At 39.4% G+C, this 18,364-nt stretch overlaps 1 protein-coding gene across 3 annotated transcripts in view; it reads left to right on the top strand.

Moving 5' to 3' along the window:
* The first annotated feature begins 14,871 nt into the window (after positions 1–14,871).
* cbfb (core-binding factor subunit beta) overlaps positions 14,872–18,364 on the top strand; it is a 50,251-nt gene continuing 46,758 nt past the window's right edge. For 2 of the 3 annotated variants that reach the window (XM_053623187.1, XM_053623186.1), the window contains exons 1-3: positions 14,872–15,689; positions 16,223–16,309; positions 17,927–18,043. In XM_053623187.1, the coding sequence (XP_053479162.1) occupies positions 15,612–15,689; positions 16,223–16,309; positions 17,927–18,043 (282 nt within the window). In that variant the 5' untranslated portion in view covers positions 14,872–15,611. The remainder of the gene's footprint in view (positions 15,690–16,222; positions 16,310–17,926; positions 18,044–18,364) is intronic. The other variant, XM_053623185.1, reaches the window with a different exon arrangement.

Below are 18,364 nucleotides of genomic sequence, written 5' to 3' on the forward strand. Positions count from 1 at the left end.
CCTCTAGCTGTCAGGTTTTGATTCTTGTCTATCTCTCCTTATTGCTCATGAATGGTTATTTGTACTGTGTGCATTACGCATGATCAAAGTACCTATGGGAGAAAAAGTCAAGCTTGTGTTGAAACTGAACATTACAATCTTAGTTAACATTTCTCATGTGACAAAAAACACAAACGTAGAGATTCATCAGTTAAGCAATAACTAAATGGCTTTAAGGCATCCTTATTAAAGCACTTGTATTGTGGGCTACATGTATCAAACTGCCCAGAATACAAATGCTGTTCGACTATCAGATGCTTACTTTATCCCTAAAGTGATCTGATTCTGAGATCTGATTCTGAGCTGTTCCAAGATACAATCCATTCAGCATTCAGATTTCCGTTTATTTATTTTATAGTTTACTCTTAAATGAATTCAAAAAATTTTTAATCAATTTGCAAAAAAATACTACATAATGGAAAAACCAGAAGCAGGTTTGTTTAAATCGGTCCTTTTCTAACCTAAATAAAGTTCTTGTGTGGTAAACAAGTTAATTGGACATGATCTGGAAACGCACACATCTAATAAAGACCTTCATGTCAGAGCGAAAAAACAGGCCAAAGATCAAAGGAATGGTCCATAAACCTCTGAGGCAGGATTGTGTTGAGGCACTGACCTGGTGAAAGTACCAAAAAATCAGCAACTTTCAAGGTTCCAAAGAACACTGCAGCTTCTTAAGTTGAAACAAGCTCTGTATTGGCTGTCCATACAAATTTAGCAAAAGGGGAGCGAAGGGCTTTAGTCAGAAAGGTGACCAAGAACCCAAGTCACTCTGATGTTTTGAGTGTCATCTTTGGAGATGGGAGAATCTACCAGATGGACAACTAGCTCTTCACTAATCAGGCCTTTGGGGTTTGACCTGATGAATGCCACTCCCCAGTGAAGGGCACATAATGGCTCCAAAAGGCATCTAAAGACCATGAGAAGCAAACTTGTATGGTCTGATGAAACCATGATTGAGCTCATTGACCTGAATGCCAAGATATAGATCTGGAGAGTGCTGCTCATCAATGTTGAAGCATAGTGGTGGCAGCATCATGCGGTGGGGATGTTTTTCAGATGTTTTTCAAAACACACAGCCAAGACTAGCCACTCCTTGTCCTATAGAACTGGCTTTGAGAATACATCTATGAATATCTTTTAGTAGCTAGAAAAGTCGCCACACACTAAATTACTTAAGGCTGTAATTGTTTCTGAGAGTGCTCAAAGAGTCTGAATACTTGTATAATTGTGATATTTTGGTTCTTTAAAAAAATGCAATTAAAAATGCAAACCTCTTAAACTTTTATTATAGAATATTGTTTGCAGATTGATTAGTAAAAAAAAAACCCAACAACAATAGGATGTAATAAATTGACGGGGAAAAGTGGTTTGAATACTTTCTGAATGCCTATACACTGTATGGTCTGAAAGTGTGGGCCCACTAGCAATCAGTTAATACATCAATGATGTAAAACTAGTGCAATTTTGACAATTTAGAAGTTTCTCAAATTACATAAGCCTTCACTAATAGAAGAGGAAAAATAGTGCTGAGCTGGATCAGGTCATAATTAGATTCATCAGATCATAATGCAGAAGACATGTGGCTGATCAGTGCTCAGTGGAGAGCTCGAGGAAGTGTGTCACAGCATAAGAAACCTCGGAGGAAGGAAACTCTGCCTGCTGGCTAATGGAACGTTTCTCAAGACATTTAGATGTTCTATCCCATAGTCCTTCAGGAGCGTGACGCTCGGTGTAAATGATGAGGTGATGATTTGTGCAGGAGTGAGGAAAAAAAAACCAATCCAAAAATAGGGTGCAAAGCCAAGCAAATATAGAAAATTAATTCTGTCTACCTGACTCTTTATGAAAGATTTTGAGTGTGTTGTGCAGTTGTTTGAATCTGATTCATCTAGTTATGTAGCAGACAAAATATGTAGTGAAAAAATAATTGAGATCATTACAATTTGAACAGTACTGTGCACATTTAGGACTGCATCTGTTAAAAAGGATGGATTTGGGGATAGCTTTTTCTCTTTCGTAGCTAATCTATTCAACATAATGAGTGTCCAACTGGGTTGAAATAAATTGGTCTATGATTATGGGAACAGTGTGCAGGCATTTTCTATATTCCTCCCTGAGGAATTTTTCCTTTCCACTGTTTCCACCTTTGAACAGGCTTCAGTATTTCACACTGCAACACACAGGAAGGCTAAAGATCTGAAGGAGATGGTGAATGAGATCTTCTTTCTCCCTCTTCTGGCTAAAATGTCTAATAGCCTCTTTTCTGTATTACAATGACAGAAATAATGCAACATGCCCACACAAAGGTGTTCTGTGCCAATACACAATTCAGTATCCATAATAATGCTTCAGTCTTTCTATGACAGCATCCAAGTAAATCTCTGCATCTGGCCTATAGCTATTATACATCTGTAAATGTTAATGTTATATGGGTAAGAACCTGTAGGCCATGCCAGTCATCATATAGTGAGATTATTTATATATATATATATATATATATATATATATATATATATATATATATATATATATATATTGGCATGGCATATAGGTTCTTACCTATATAGCATTAAACCAGCCAAATCCAAGCCATCAAAACTCAATAAATTTGCTTATGATATGTCTATGGCCCTTGTCCTTGTAAGCTACTTTGTTTTACGCACACATACACGCACACACACACACACACACACACACACACGGTTATTTATAGTGCAGCACCACCATCTGCTTGTTGCTAGGAGACAGCCGGGTGCAGATTTCTTGAGCAAGCAATCCCCGTCACTTACATCACACACCGTTTCATGCATTTTGTCACCTTCATGAAAGGGTGGATTTGAGATTTCAAACCAAGGCACAATCCAGTATACGCACGTACAAGCGATCCAGTACAAGTTCTGGAATTTGTAAAGCTAATTGTGATACTCTTTACAAATACCAGCAGTTTTGCCTTGTGTTACATTATTTAATGCCATTCAATTTGTAAGCAAATACAGTGCTATATCAAATACCATCATATCAGATTGTAAGGTTATCACACCATGACTTTTTCTAATGGGTATTCTAGAGAGAAATATAATAAAGAGAATATTGTGTGGTCTGTATGTTATTGCTTTTATCTCAAAGTTCACCTACTGAGTCAGCTGAAGATATAAAAGCCTCCTTTGCTCCTTTACTCTCTAGTGATGGAATGATGCACCAGACACACTTTCCTTCCACTTATCTTTTTAGACTCACTGTATTCAATTATGGCCACCACTCAAGTGTGACTTCTAAGATATCATCAACTTGCAGAAATGAAGGAGCTCTGAGTATTGTGGAATAATTATTATTCTCATGTTTTCAAAAATAAACCAACTTAAAGACACAAAATATTGTGAATTATGCATTTTGCTTAATAATATAGGTACATTTGTGTTCAGTGCAATTCTGATTGCGTTATCTCCAAAGTCTATGTGCCCTTGGTATCCACTGTTTACTTCTTTTATTGGCCATTTCACTTTATGAACAACCTTTATGAACACGTTTTTTCCAGTATCTGCTTTTCCAATAAAGAAAGCAATTTAATATTCCAATATCATGAATGCAAGTAGGCTATGTGTTTATTGCCAATTCTATTCTATCCTGCCTAAATATATCACATCACATCACATCATATATACAGTGGTGCTGGAAAGTTTGTGAACCCTTTACAATATATATCTGAATAAATATGACCTAAAACATCATCAGATTTTCACACAAGTCCTAAAAGTAGACAAAGAGAACCCAATTAAATAACTGAGACAAACATATTGTACATGGTCATTTATTTATTGAGGAAAATTATCCAATATTACATATCTGTGAGTGGCAAAAGTATGTGAATCTCTAGGATTAGCAGTTAATTTGAAGGTGAAATTAGAGTCAGGTGTTTTCATTCAGTGGGATGACAATCAGTGTGAGTGAGTGCCCTGTTTTATTTGAAGAATGGGGATCTATCAGAGTCCGAGCTTCACAACACGTTTGTGGAAGTGCATCATAAGATGAAAAAAGACGATTTCTGAGGGCCTCAGAAAAAGAGTTGTTGAAGCTTATCAGGCTGGAAAATGTTACAAACCCATCTCTAAAGAGTTTGGAACCCAACAATCCACAGTCAAAAGCAAGCAGTTGATGTGAGGAAACCCACCAACATCCCAGAGTTGAAGCTGTACTGTACTGAGGAATGGGATAAAATTCCTTGTAGACCATGTGCAGGACTGATCAACAGTTACTGGAAACACACCAGATACTGAAAGTAAAGGTTCACATACTTTTGCCACTCACAGATCTGTAATATTGGATCATTTCCCTCAATAAATAAATGACCAAGTAATATTTTTTTGTCTCATTTGTTTGATTTGATTATCATTGTCTACTTTTAGTTTGGAAAATCTGATGATGTTTTAGGTCATATATTGATATATAGAAAAATCTAAAGGTTTTTTTTTTCAAGCGCCACTGTAACATCCTGCAGGTTGTGTGCTGTAAAACTCTTCAGCACCTATTCTAAATGTATTACAAACAGAAAAGTAGAGAAGCTAATCCCGATGATGGGAGGGGATATGAAAGAAATATGTCGACCTGGGCAAGTATTAAAGCTATTTCAAGGCTTCATGTTTAGTGTGTGTGTGTGTGTGTGTGTGTGCGCTCGCGCGCGCGTGCGTTTTAACACGGAATACAGCCAGTCATATATACATAGGTAAATGGAAACTGCATGCAATCCAGGGAATATTACTGTATATTGATGTGGATATGTGTTAATACTCCAGGTAGGGGGTCATTTGTTTTTGTGCTTGAAGCAAGATGGCTGTCCTAATTTAATGTTATGCAAAGGGCAGTTAATGGTGTAACAGAATTAAACGTTTAAATCTATTGGTTTTACTAAATGCTATATCTTAAACAGGAATTATTTTTCGTTCGTGAACGAATCGACTCCTTGAGTCGACTCTTTTAGGTGAGAGTCAACTCGTATGTATGGTTGTTTTTGTTGTTTTAAAAGAGTACACTAAACTGCTAGCTTTGACGTGCACTGTAATCAAAATGCCTGTGTGTGTGTGTGTGTGAGAGAGAGAGAGAGAGAGAGAGAGAGAGAGAGAGAGAGTGAGTATGCACAATCATTAATTAATAATGCGTAATGTTTGTCAGTGCACTTTTGTTTGCTTTGCTGATTTGCTGAACAATGATTTAAATACATTAAAAAGGTAGATGAAAATTATTTTTTATTAATTATAGGGTAGAATAAGGTTTCATTAAATAACCTAGGCAAAGAAGAACAATTGGCGGTCCTGATATGGCAAACTTTGTGTGTTTTTTTGGGGGGGGGAGGGTTGGGGGGGGGGGTTGGGTTGCGGATTCGACTCCGTCAAAAGAGCCGGAATTCCCATCGGTATAATGCATACGAAGAAAATACGATCACGCTCGCCCTCTGGCTGAAGAATTCGGAACTACAACAGCACTCAGATTTCTCTCTCTCTCTCTCTCTCTCTCTCTCTCTCTCTCTCTCTCTTTAACGTTACAGTTACAAATCACAATATGAAAGTAATGTAATCTGATTATTTTTTGGATTACTTCAAGGTCACATATATCAATAAAGTCAAGAGAAAAGCAATATGATTTAAAATACTTATATTTAGAGATTATTTTAGAGCTTATAAACATGTTCACTGTTTGGATTTGTTTTTAATGAATGAAATAAATAAATACATAAATAAAACATCATTGGCCCTGATGTAGGTAACATTGCATCACAAAAGTTAGGGTGACCATATTTTGGCTTTCCAAAAACAGGGGGGAGGTTGAAATAAAACTTGCCTCAGCTGTTGTCACTGATTGTAGGACTATCAGACCGATATAATATAAAACTTTTCTAACTAGGCTAGTTTGGTGTTGCTAGTCAAGGGGAGGCACAACTATCTATCTAAACTATCACTGTATAGGTTTACCTGCTACAGTACCATGCAAAGTTATCTGCATACATCTTTCCTTATGCTCTGCTCATATCATGTTCACGTAAACTAGAACTCATATAGACTTTTAAACACCTTGTTTTCCTGCTCAGCATGAGAGGATGTTAGTGCTTCAGTTTCAGCCCCTTAACTTGTCCCTCACACTAACTGTGTGAGCTAGTGTTCGGCAGAATTGAGAGCTGTCAGCCAATAAAACACGAGTGTTTCCACATACAGTATTTTCCTATAAACCCTGTCTGATTGGTCTCTACTCCGTTCACTGAAGATATAAAATTACAACACTGCCGTCTTCTTTTACTGACATTCAGTTACGTAGTGATAAACCGCTCCTAGTGGAGAATTATTAGGGGCTCCAGCCCCCAGTGCGCAGGCCAGGTTACACCCATTTACATTTATTCATGTAGCAGATGCTTTTATCCAAAGTGACTTACAAATGAGGAAATATATGCAAAATGAGGAAATACAAGCAAAGCTTGCTATGAATGCACTGAAGAAGACACACTATTATCATGACATAAATATATATATGTATATATGTGTGTGTGTGTGTGTGTATATACAGTATCTCACAAAAGTGAGTACACCCCTCACATTTTTGTAAATATTTGACACTTTGCTACAATGTAAAGTAGTGAGTGTACAGCTTGTGTAACAGTGTAAATTTCCTGTCCCCTCAAAATAACTCAACACACAGCCATTAATGTCTAAACCGCTGGCAACAAAAGTGAGTACACCCCTTAGTGAAAATGTCCAAATTGGGCCCAATTAGTCATTTTCCCTCCCCGGTGTCATGTGACTTGTTAGTGTTACAAGGTCTCAGGTGTGAATGGGGAGCAGGTGTGTTAAATTTGGTGTCATCGCTCTCACACTCCCTCATACTGGTCACTGGAAGTTCAACATGGCACCTTATGGCAAAGAACTCCCTGAGGGTCTGAAAAAAAGAATTGTTGCTCTACATAAAGCTGGCCTAGGCTATAAGAAGATTGCCAAGACCCTGACACTGAGCTGCAGCACGGTGGCCAAGACCATACAGCAGTTTAACAGGACAGGTTCCACTCAGAACACGCCTCGCCATGGTCGACCAAAGAAGTTGAGTGCACGTGCTCAGCATCATATACAGAGGTTGTCTTTGGGAAATAGACGTATGAGTGCTGCCAGCATTGCTGCAGAGGTTGAAGGGGTGGGGGGTCAGCCTGTCAGTGCTCCGACCATACGCCGCACACTGCATCAAATTGGTCTGCATGGCTGTCGTCCCAGAAGGAAGCCTCTTCTAAAGATGATGCACAAGAAGGCCCGCAAACAGTTTGCTGAAGACAAGCAGACTAAGGACATGGATTACACTGGAACCATGTCCTGTGGTCTGATGAGACCAAGATAAACTTATTTGGTTCAGATGGTGTCAAGCGTGTGTGGCAGCAACCAGGTGAGGAGTACAAAGACAAGTGTGTCTTGCCTACAGTCAAGCATGGTGGTGGGAGTGTCATAGTCTGGGGCTGCATGAGTGCTGCCGGCACTGGGGAGCTACATTTCATTGAGGGAACCATGAATGCCAACATGTACTGTGACATACTGAAGCAGAGCATGAGCAGTATGCGGTATTCCAGCATGATAACGACCCCAAACACACCTCCAAGACGACCACTGCCTTGCTAAAGAAGCTGAGGGTGAAGGTGATGGACTGGCCAAGCATGTCTCCAGACCTAAACCCTGTTGAGCATCTGTGGGGCATCCTCAAATGGAAGGTGGAGGAGCACAAGGTCTCTAACATCCACCAGCTCCATGATGTCGTCATGGAGGAGATTTACAGCAAATTTACACTGTTACACAAGCTGTACACTCACTACTTTACATTGTAGCAAAGTGTCATTTCTTCAGTGTTGTCACATGAAAAGATATAATCAAACATTTACAAAAATGTGAGGGGTGTACTCACTTTTTTGAGATAATATATATATATATATATATATATATATATATATATATATATATATATATATATATATATATATATTTACTCTGCCCACGTTTTAAATTTTTTCCTACATTCTTTTGAATGTCCATGGAATAAAATAAAAGATTAGAGTCCATGAGTGTACCTTCTGCCATCATTCACACATTTGAACACAACATGAAATTAAACATTACCTTATATGGTCATGGGCATTGTTTTGAGTCAGGACAGCTGTCATTTGCTGCTATTGCCAAGCAACTGTTTGATGCCGTACACAACAGCACTTCACATTCACGTGTTCGCTGAGAGAAGGCTAATGGTTGAGATGCAGGAATTTGGCCAATAGTTGCTGCAAGCTTTTTATAATCGACCAATTGGTGTGCGAGGAGGCGGGAATTACAGAAAAGGGTTAAAACAGTGCAAACATGCGCACACATGCTGCAGTATTAGACCATAAGCACATCATAATGAAATTAAAACTGAATCCCAGACATTTTCTCAAATTTAGACGCTTTTTTAAGGTCAGAAAAAGAGGATGTATGGTCACCCTAACAAAAGCATTTCTATTCATTTCTACCAAATTTACTTTGCCCAAAATTTATTTGCCCATGCACCAGGAGGTTGCTCACGTGAGTCACGACTGACAAGAAAGAACCAGAATTATAATCAAGCAGCTGTCTATACTGTGCTATGTCAAAAGATTAATTTCTTTCATTTTTAAATAAAAAAAATGTACTCCTGATAGTATTCCCTTTTTTATTTATTTTTTTACCAAATGTACCTGTAATCTGATTACTTTGTTTTTTGATGTAACTGTAATGGATTACAGTTACCAGTTTTTTTGTATCCTGATTACGTAATGCTGTTGCATGTATTCCGTTACTCCCCAAGCTTGTAAATATATATATATATATATATATATATATATATATATATATATATATATATATATATACACACACACTGTATATTACAGTCACTTAAACCGTGTGACTCAAAACTAAAATAACAAAAATGTGTCTAAATATCAAATATCAGGTATCTAAAATGCCCCCCTTACAAATTTCTCCAAATTAAACCAGCCTATAACAGGAAGACGACATAGACTACTGGAGGCCCTCTTTCTTTCCAAGGCTGGTGACATAACTTACAATGCTTACTCGCCACTGAGCATGAGTAAGTATAAATATATCGTTTTATTTCCATCCCGAAATAAATAGGCCATCACGGCGTGGCCTCGTGACCTTGGCGTGGCGCGCTCGCAGAGATTTCCCGCCTGAAACGCGAGAGTCTGGCCGTGCTGTTATTTCTCCTTGGTCAAGGCAGACTGACGGACACCGAGGCCAAAAACGGGTCAAGTCTCGCCATCTGATCTCATTCAGTCTTCTGTGTGTGTGTGTGGGGACAGGGCGCTTCCGTGGAAGACCAGACGTGACATAATATCTAAAAAGTGATACTCTCTTCTGCTGAGCACGTGCCACCGTCCAGCTGCAATGGCGCCGAATAACAACACGTGCGTTGAATAATATATCAAAAATACGATTGTTTAGACATATTAGATAATAATATAGTTTAGACATACTGACTATGTCTAAAATGGTCTTGGCCTGCCTGTTAAATAAAGTCTGTGCCTGTATAATGGACATCAAAACAATAACAGCTACTAGCTACAGCTAACATGATAGCAGGTAATGTGGAACACTTTCTTGGTAAATGCACAAACTGTGCATTTACAAAATGCACAAAATGCAAATTTATACCACAGAGCCAAATCTAATTGGTCAGAAGATGCTTAATTGACAGCAGTTAAATGAAAATTCTAATTCAAATGACAGATTAATATTAATGCGCTCATTCCAATACTACATTTCTGTAGCAACACTTGCCTCATTCACAGGGCCTTGTATACTGGACATAATAAGAGGTGGACATAATCTGACCCTAATAGTAAACAAATAAATACATGGTGTTTTTTAACAAAGAAATAACGTGTAATTGTTGATATGGACAGAGAACATTGCATTTCTTGAGAAAAAAGAGAGAAAACCTGGGAGCAACTGTTTATAACTGCTATGACATAAGTGCTAACAGGATGACGTTCCACAACACTGAACTATAAACAGATAAAAATGTATTGTTCATTGATCAATTACGATATTAATTGTCGTCAAATCGTTGTGGTAGAAAAATAAAATGTTTCGGGACACGCTGTTGTACAAAAGTAATCCACTTCCTGGTATCACACTACCCTATCACAGACTACTTTCCTATAGCTGCACACCTGGCATGATTTGTTCCTTACATAATTAATATTAGGCCTTATTGATCCTTTCATGATGAAATGAAACAGTGATACATTATTATTTACAAAATGCACACCTTAGCACAACTCTGTCTTGCAAACCACATAACCGTTGGTAATGTGGGACAGTTAGTTTGGTAAAGTAGGATAGCCATCTGGTGTCTAAATGAAGGTTTATTTGATACTATGTAGGAAATTAAAAATTTTCATTATCATCAAGAATAGAACAAGAAATGCTTTAGACATCTTTTGATCTTTCATTTCAATTTAAACAAAGCAGGCCTTGGTAATAAAGCAGCCGTAATGAAATAATAACAAATGTAAATGTCAGTGACTTCCAGTCCCTATTAGTCATGTAGCTCAAACTATTTTTAAGGAGCTCCTTATTATTAAGTACTAGTCACAATGGCCTTTTACCTCACTGTTTCGTGGTGTTTTTGTGTTCAATTCTTTAAAAGATTTTTTCTCTCTGCCTGCTAGGATTTGCTTGTTAGCAATGTTGACAGCTCTGTATTAGCTACTAGCTACAGCTACAACATTACCATATACAACGATCAGTCATAACTGATCGAAATGAAAACTACCTGCCTAATACTGTGTAGGTCCCCCTTGTGCCAAAACAGCTCGGACCCGTCGCCTGCACAAGACCTCTGAAGGTGCTGCTGTGGTATCTGGCACCAAGATGTTAGCAGCAGATCCTTTAAGTCCTGTTAGTTGCGAGGTGGGGCCTCCATGGATTGAACTTGTTTGTCCAGCATATCCCACAGATGCTCAATCAGACTTAGATCTGAGGAATTTGGATGCCAAGTTAACATCTTGAACTCTTTGTCATGTTCCTCAAACCGTTCCTGAACAGTTTTTGCAGTGTGCCATGGTGCATTTATCCTGCTGAAAGAGGCCACTCCCATTAGGGAATACTGTTGCCATGAAAGGGTGTACTTGGTCTGCAGCAATGTTTAGGTAGGTGGTACGTGTCAAAGTAACATCCAAATATATGCCAGGACCCAAGGCTTCCCAGCAGAGCATTGCCCAGAACATCACCCTACCTCTGTTGGCTTGCCCTCTTCCCATAGTGCATCCTGGTGCCATCTCTTCCCCAGTGATGTGCACGCACCTGGCCATCCAAATGATGTAAAAGAAAACTGATTCATCAGACCAGGCCACCTTCGTCCATTTCGCCAGGGTCCAGTTCTGATTTTCATGTGCCTATTGTAGGTGCTTTCAGCAGTGAACATAGCTATGCAGCCCCATACACAGCAAGCTGCAATGCACTGTGTCCTGACATCTTTCTATCACAGCCATTAACATTTTCACCAATTTGTGCTACAGTAGCTGTTCTGTGGGATTGGATCCGATGGGCTAACCTTCGCTTCCCACATGAGATTGGGCACCCATAGCCAGTTTTGGTAGGTACTAACCACTACATACCAGGAACACCCGACAAGACCTGTCATTTTGGAGATGCTTACGCTTACACTTGCCCATTTTTGGTAAATGGTAAATGGTCTGCACTTATATAGCGCTTTTTAACCTTAGCAGTTCTACAAACCATTCACACACACACACACACACCAATGGTAGCAGAGCTGCCAGGCAAGCCGCTGGCTTGCCATCAGGGGCAACTTGAGGTTCGGTGAGTAAATGTTCTTGCCCAAGGTCACGTGGGCCGGGAATCGAACCGCAAACCCTACGATTAGTGGACAACCCTCTCTACCACCTGAACCACAGCTGCCCAAACATCAACTTTGAGAACTGACGTTTCACTTTCTGCCTAATATATTTATTATTTTAGAAAACACATACTTGCTGTGAACACAATGTTCACTATTCCATTGCTTTAAATGTTCATTGTACTCAGTATTATTGTGGGGTATAATTTTTGTTACAGATGTAGCAGATTTTGTATGCAGCCTCAGAAACAGCATTAATCATCCTAAGCAATTTTCTCAGCCAGTGACCTCGCTTTGTGAGCTTAACTTAATAACTAGTGTATGTTAAGAGCAGACGTTACCTCCTAAACCTCTTTATCTGTTAGATAGTAAGCAGGCCACACTTCTTTTGTCTGCAGGTTGACATCATGTTTGGCAAGACCTTAATCAGCAGTCCCTTTAAGAATAAGCAACTGATAAACACCTCTTATCATGAATTCCAGACTGCCATAAAATCTAAGGCTGTTTTTTCTTTTAAATCACCTGTTGTAGGCTAGAGTAGATCAAGATTTAGAAATTTTGCATGGTGTGTGTTGTAGGTGATACATTTCCATTGATTGTCTGCATATTTTGACTGAGCACAGAACCTGTGCTTTGACTTGCAGAGCTATGTTTAGACTCTTCACTGAATTGGCTCAGGCACAAACCAGCAAAAGCAAAAACATGTTTAGTCAGCAGAGCAATTAGATGCTGCCAGCTTACTTGCATGGCATGATTTAATATTTAATAAATATGAAGAAAATGTGCTTTGTACCAGAATTGTCACATCGACAAATGACAAATCTAGCCCAGAAAAATATGTGAAACTTTCTGATCTTTGAAACATACACACCAGCTCAGACATGTTTGACAATTCCAACTATTCTGAAACTGCTGGAGTACACAAAACAGCAATAATGTTTTTGCAAGTCCTCAAAGGCGAAGCACTCTCAGCTGAAGTCTACTGAAGCAGACGTCTAGGCAGTTGACTGCGAGCGCTCAGTCAGAACGAGTCTCCGACAGTAACCGCAGAATATTTCATTAATTAATGAGCGTTTTGTGGTGCTATTAAAGCACTTGCACGCCCCATCTGGCACTAAGCTCACCCTCTTAACACATTTACTCACTCCAGATCTCAGTCTGAGGAGTGATGGAGCGAGATCGAGAGGGAAGAAGAACACACTAAAATTTAAGTGCATGCAGTATGGGGCCATATCTTCAGTAAGAACATGCTGGTCTGTGAGAACAGTTTGTAAAAAGAGACATACATATGAACTGGCATATGTTCATTCATTGGGGGGAAGAAAGTATTTCGTGCTAAGAAAATAATGTGTTTGTAATAGTAACATACATTAGGTTACATGTAAGCAGGACATCTGAGATTTTCTGAAGTTACACATAATAATATCATTAATCTTTCATAGTGAAAATATTAGAGGCAGAGCACACGCTTAGAAATCAGGATATGTCCTTCATTTTTATTACAAGAACATTACAGGGCTGAATCTCTCATTAAGTAAATATTCTTGTGTAAGCTCACCATTTAGTGTAGAATATGAATAATAGTTTGACCAAACACTGTACATCTAAACCTCACCTCTTTCTCCCAGCTCTGTGAGTAACATTATCATAGTCCTGAGAAATTATATAAAAGGTAGGGCTGCTATAAATAAGGCCAGCCACAAAAAAGTGATGCAATCTGTTGATCTAGCAGGACCTTGAGGCCTTCAGCTGTTTCTGGTGTATGTACTTTTTTTTCTGTTTTTCAGTCCATCTCAACCTCTTCCACCAACCCCCATTTGTGGAGAAGGCAAAACTTCAAAACAGACACAAAAAAAGAGAAAGAAAAAAAGATGTTGATACCCAGCAGGCACCCTGCCTTCACTGGAGCACGATATAGCCATGTGGAAGCTTCTACTCAAACATCAGGCCCATTTCAGTGTGAGCTGCAGTCTCTACCCGCAGAGAAAAGTCACGTGAATTCACGTTTTTTAGTCACTTCACATATTATGTTTCACACACACGTATCACATGTGCATGCGTTTTTATCTTTCACGTTATTTTCCCCCCACATTTTTTTCATGTCATGGTCATGGAGTTCTTTTTCACATGTACGTTCAGATGTGATTTTCTCATATGATTCGCTTATTTTCATGTGTGATCACATTGTTCGCCTGACATCACGTCTTTACTGGTTTCAGGTTAAAGTGTTAAAGTTAAAGTGCATTTTCATCTATTTTCCAAGGATGCTCCCTATCGGTTGATAATCACATTCCATGACTCGATCGCAAGTCGCTAAATTGGGCCGACCTCACGAACCGATTGCAATTTGTCGACGTAAAACATGCGAGGACGTAAAGCACATGATGACGCACATGATGACGCACATTAAACTTTAGCGCTGCAGTCGTGTCATCACCAGCGTGGGATTATTACGAGGTCTCAAAGAAACAATGAAAAATTCACCATTTGCCGTGTATTTTTAAACTCCTATTTTTTTTTAAACGTTCATTGTAAAACGGATATTTGTTGTGCTTATTTATTTGATTCTCAATTAAAACAACAATCTACAACATTACTGTAAATAATATAACCAAGGCAACAATTGTGGTATTACTTTATATGGGGAAAAAAAGAGAGTTTAACAGTGACGATCAACAGAAAGCTTACATATCAGTTATATAAAGCTTGCACGATCGGGATTGGGATCGCGACGACAAGAAATCGGTAATTGGTATCAGCTGCGAAAATCCTGATCGGCGCATCCCTAATATGTTCATCTATGTGAAATGTGTGTGATTGGCTATAGTCTAGCAATTTCCAAATGCATTTAGAGCTGTGTACTTTATTATGTACAAGATCGGATTTATTGTGGGATCCTGTTTAAATGCAATCAATAATTCACGCCATGTGGACATAATAGACATTAAAGTGATTAGTGAAAGATGCCTGTTGGAGTATGGCCTGTGATTCCTTGGAATTTTGCAGTGCTGCAGTCTTCATTATTATTGGATGTGTTTGCTAGGTGAACAGTTGCCGAGGTGTTTTGTAGTACTGTACGTTATGGACTAGCCTATATGAGGCAGTGTAAATGACACAGGCTCGTGGCCTGACTGGCTTCATGAAGTTTATTTTCCCCCTCGGATTGAACGCATGCGCGCAGATGCTCGGTAGTGGAGAGACTTGTGAATGGGGTGGGGGGAGTATTTCGGGTGTACAGTCATAAGTCGGACTCAGAGGAGCCAGGAAGTAACTGTGAGCCATGCCGCGCCACGGATAAAGTAAAAGCGAGCGCGCGCCTCGTCGTCAGCAGCCAGTGATCTCACACACACACACACACACGCGCGCACACGCACACACGCACACGCACGGGGAGGGAGAATACTAGCCGACTACGAAATCGTGCCAAATGTATCGTAGTGACGGACACTGACCGCACAGGAGCTCGGGAACGCTAGAAATTCCTGTCGCAAAATAACGCGAATATTAAAGCAGCGCACCGACACGCGCTTCATCCTGTGAAGAAGAAAAAGACGGAAGGAAGCGCGAGCGGGATTTTAGCGGGGAGTTCCGAAGAGGCTGTTTCTCTTGCACTGTATAAGACAACAAAAGTCGGCAAAATAGAGCACGTAACGTTCAAGATGCCTCGGGTGGTCCCGGATCAGAGGAGCAAGTTTGAGAACGAGGAGTTCTTCAGGAAGCTGAGCCGCGAGTGCGAGGTAAACTTCATCCGTCCAAGTGGCGGAAACAAAGTGAACACTTCTCTCTCGAGACGAAGTGCACGAGAGCCAGCTGAGCCGAGCTGAGCCGAGCTGAGCCGTGGCGCACTTTTATTCGTTTTAACCAATATTTCTTCAAACTTGGACGCATTTTACATCGGGAAAGTGTCTCATCCACAGTTTCTGTCACTTTATTGTTACCTGACTGTGGTATAAACTGCATTTGGTATTATACAAGACGTGCTTTTCCGCCTCATCCTTTACCTCAGCTCCTGTCACCTTGATAAAGCGCATCACCTTTTCACCGACCAAACACTCACGACTCTTTCCGTGTTTATTAAACTTTGTCTAATTTCAGGAGTTTCACCAAGTTTGTTGTTTGTAGTTTATAACACTGAAGCTGCGCATTGTATATGATTTGGTGAGATGATTTGGGGAGGAAGTCGGGACACTCAAAACCGTAGAGGTTTTTGAGACTGTTGCAGAAGGTTTGCTTTATGAAAAGCGTGTTGTTTTTGCGTGTTTACTGACAGATTAAATACACGGGTTTCCGAGACCGACCCCACGAGGAGAGACAAGCCCGCTTCCAGAACGCCTGCCGGGACGGACGCTCAGAAATAGTGAGTATTTCTTTTCCTCAGTTTTTTTTTCCTCCTCCTCCCTGTATCTCTCTCCCTTTTTCACCAGCAGTTTCATCAGCTGTTGAATTAAATCGAGGTGTTTTGGTCTAATGTTAGCATCTTTCATATAAGCTTGTAAACACGAGGCTAATAAACACCCGGAACTCCAGACACTTCCTCGTTTTCTGTCAGAACAGTAACAAGCAAATTACACACCAGCTACTTCCAGCGTGTGGAGCAGAAGAGAAAGAAAGGCAGCTTTAGTTTCAGGTTGAAAGGTAAGTTCGGTGGTTTTAGGGTGGTGTGAATGGGTTGTGAAAAGGATTTGCCCGTCAGCCACTACATTCTGTCTGGACTTTTTATTTGAATCATCTGTCTCTCCGTGATCAGCTCGGATGGGTGTCGGGTTCAAAGCTCTTATAAACACCTCCAGTCGGTGCAGGTGAGCTATTGTAGTGTGTTTGCTGGTTTCTAATACACGTGAACGAGATTATACAGATGCAGGTGATACAGTTCACAAGATTCACACATTTGGTTTAAAAAATAAATAAATTATATATATATATATATATATATATATATATATATATATATATATATGTGTGTGTGTGTGTGTATATATATGTGTGTGTGTGTATATATATATATATATATATATATATATACACACACACACACACACACACACATAACATGTACACACACATAAATATACATATATATGCTTGTTATGATGAACGAAAATGTGGTAAACCTTAAACCTAAGCACTTAATGTATCAACATTATCAACATTATATATTGTATTTATGCATGTATGTATGCATATTTTTATTTTAAAGCAGGACACTTATTGAATGATTCCTTTACTACATATGGAGTACTCGGATCATAACTGTTTGGATCTATTTACAATGTGTATATCATATACATGGTAGAGCATGTAACGTATTTGTGATGTAATTTCTATCATTCTTATAAAAACAAAGCAGCGTTTATTATAAGGTTATTATTGCGACATACTCCCGTTATATTTTAGGCACCGACATTTGCCGCACATTTCAGATCTGACGATTAAAAAGCAGAGTCCGGAATCTTGAGACGTTAAGTACAGACTGTTCTCTTTTAGTTTTCCATACACTCACAAGATTATTAAATTACCGTGGTACGATTGTAAACCAGTGTATTAGTCCTGCCGCTATTAATGTAAGGGAAGGGCTGCATATAAAACAATTTATTGATTTTTCGAAACCTCTCTCGCTTTGTTCATCTGCTATCTTACAACGTCCAACAGACGTTTGCTCCTTTATTCTTTTTTCATTTCCATCTCATAGTCAGTCTTAAGTGTGCCGCAGCGCAGCTCGCCAGCAGTGAGAGTTGGTAAAATAGAATCAGATGTGCGTAACTCAATACTTCAAATGGGGGAAAATGATGACTTGTGTTTTTCTCTCTCTTTCTTTTGCCCTCTCTCTCTTTTCCCTTCTTCCCCGGGCCCTGGCTCCAGGCTGTTCTCCTCCTCCTCCTCCTCCTTTCTGATGTGCAAAAGAAATGGCGGGCTGCATAATTAATGCCTAGGCTGGGCTTTTCTGATCCTGTTTGTATTGATTTCCCTCTAAAAGGCTTTTGTGGCGACCGGCACCAATCTCTCGCTGCAGTTCTTCCCCGCCAACCTGCATGGTGAGCAAAGGCAGATGCCCAGCCGAGAGTATGTGGACTTCGAGAGAGAGACAGGAAAGGTAACCACTCTCTTTATCATTCTGTCTCTTGACTCACTTTTGTTCAGGTTAGCATTATTGGCCCAACCACATCTTTGTACAGTAACACCAAAGCATTTCAAACAGGCCATATATTTATAAATTTATGTCATGTTTTGACATGTATCTAAATCTATGCAGTCATACAAACCCAGAGCAGAAACAGAACAGAAGACTCACACACATATTTCAGAGATTTTATAGTGGCTGTTTCTTTAATCTCTGTTTATATCCACATTCTATCAAGCTGTGGAATTGTACGTTTTGTTCTTCTTTGTTTCTTTATCTCTGGTTGATAACTCT

This window comes from Ictalurus furcatus, chromosome 4 (assembly GCF_023375685.1).
Source record: "Ictalurus furcatus strain D&B chromosome 4, Billie_1.0, whole genome shotgun sequence".
NCBI lineage: Eukaryota > Metazoa > Chordata > Actinopteri > Siluriformes > Ictaluridae > Ictalurus > Ictalurus furcatus.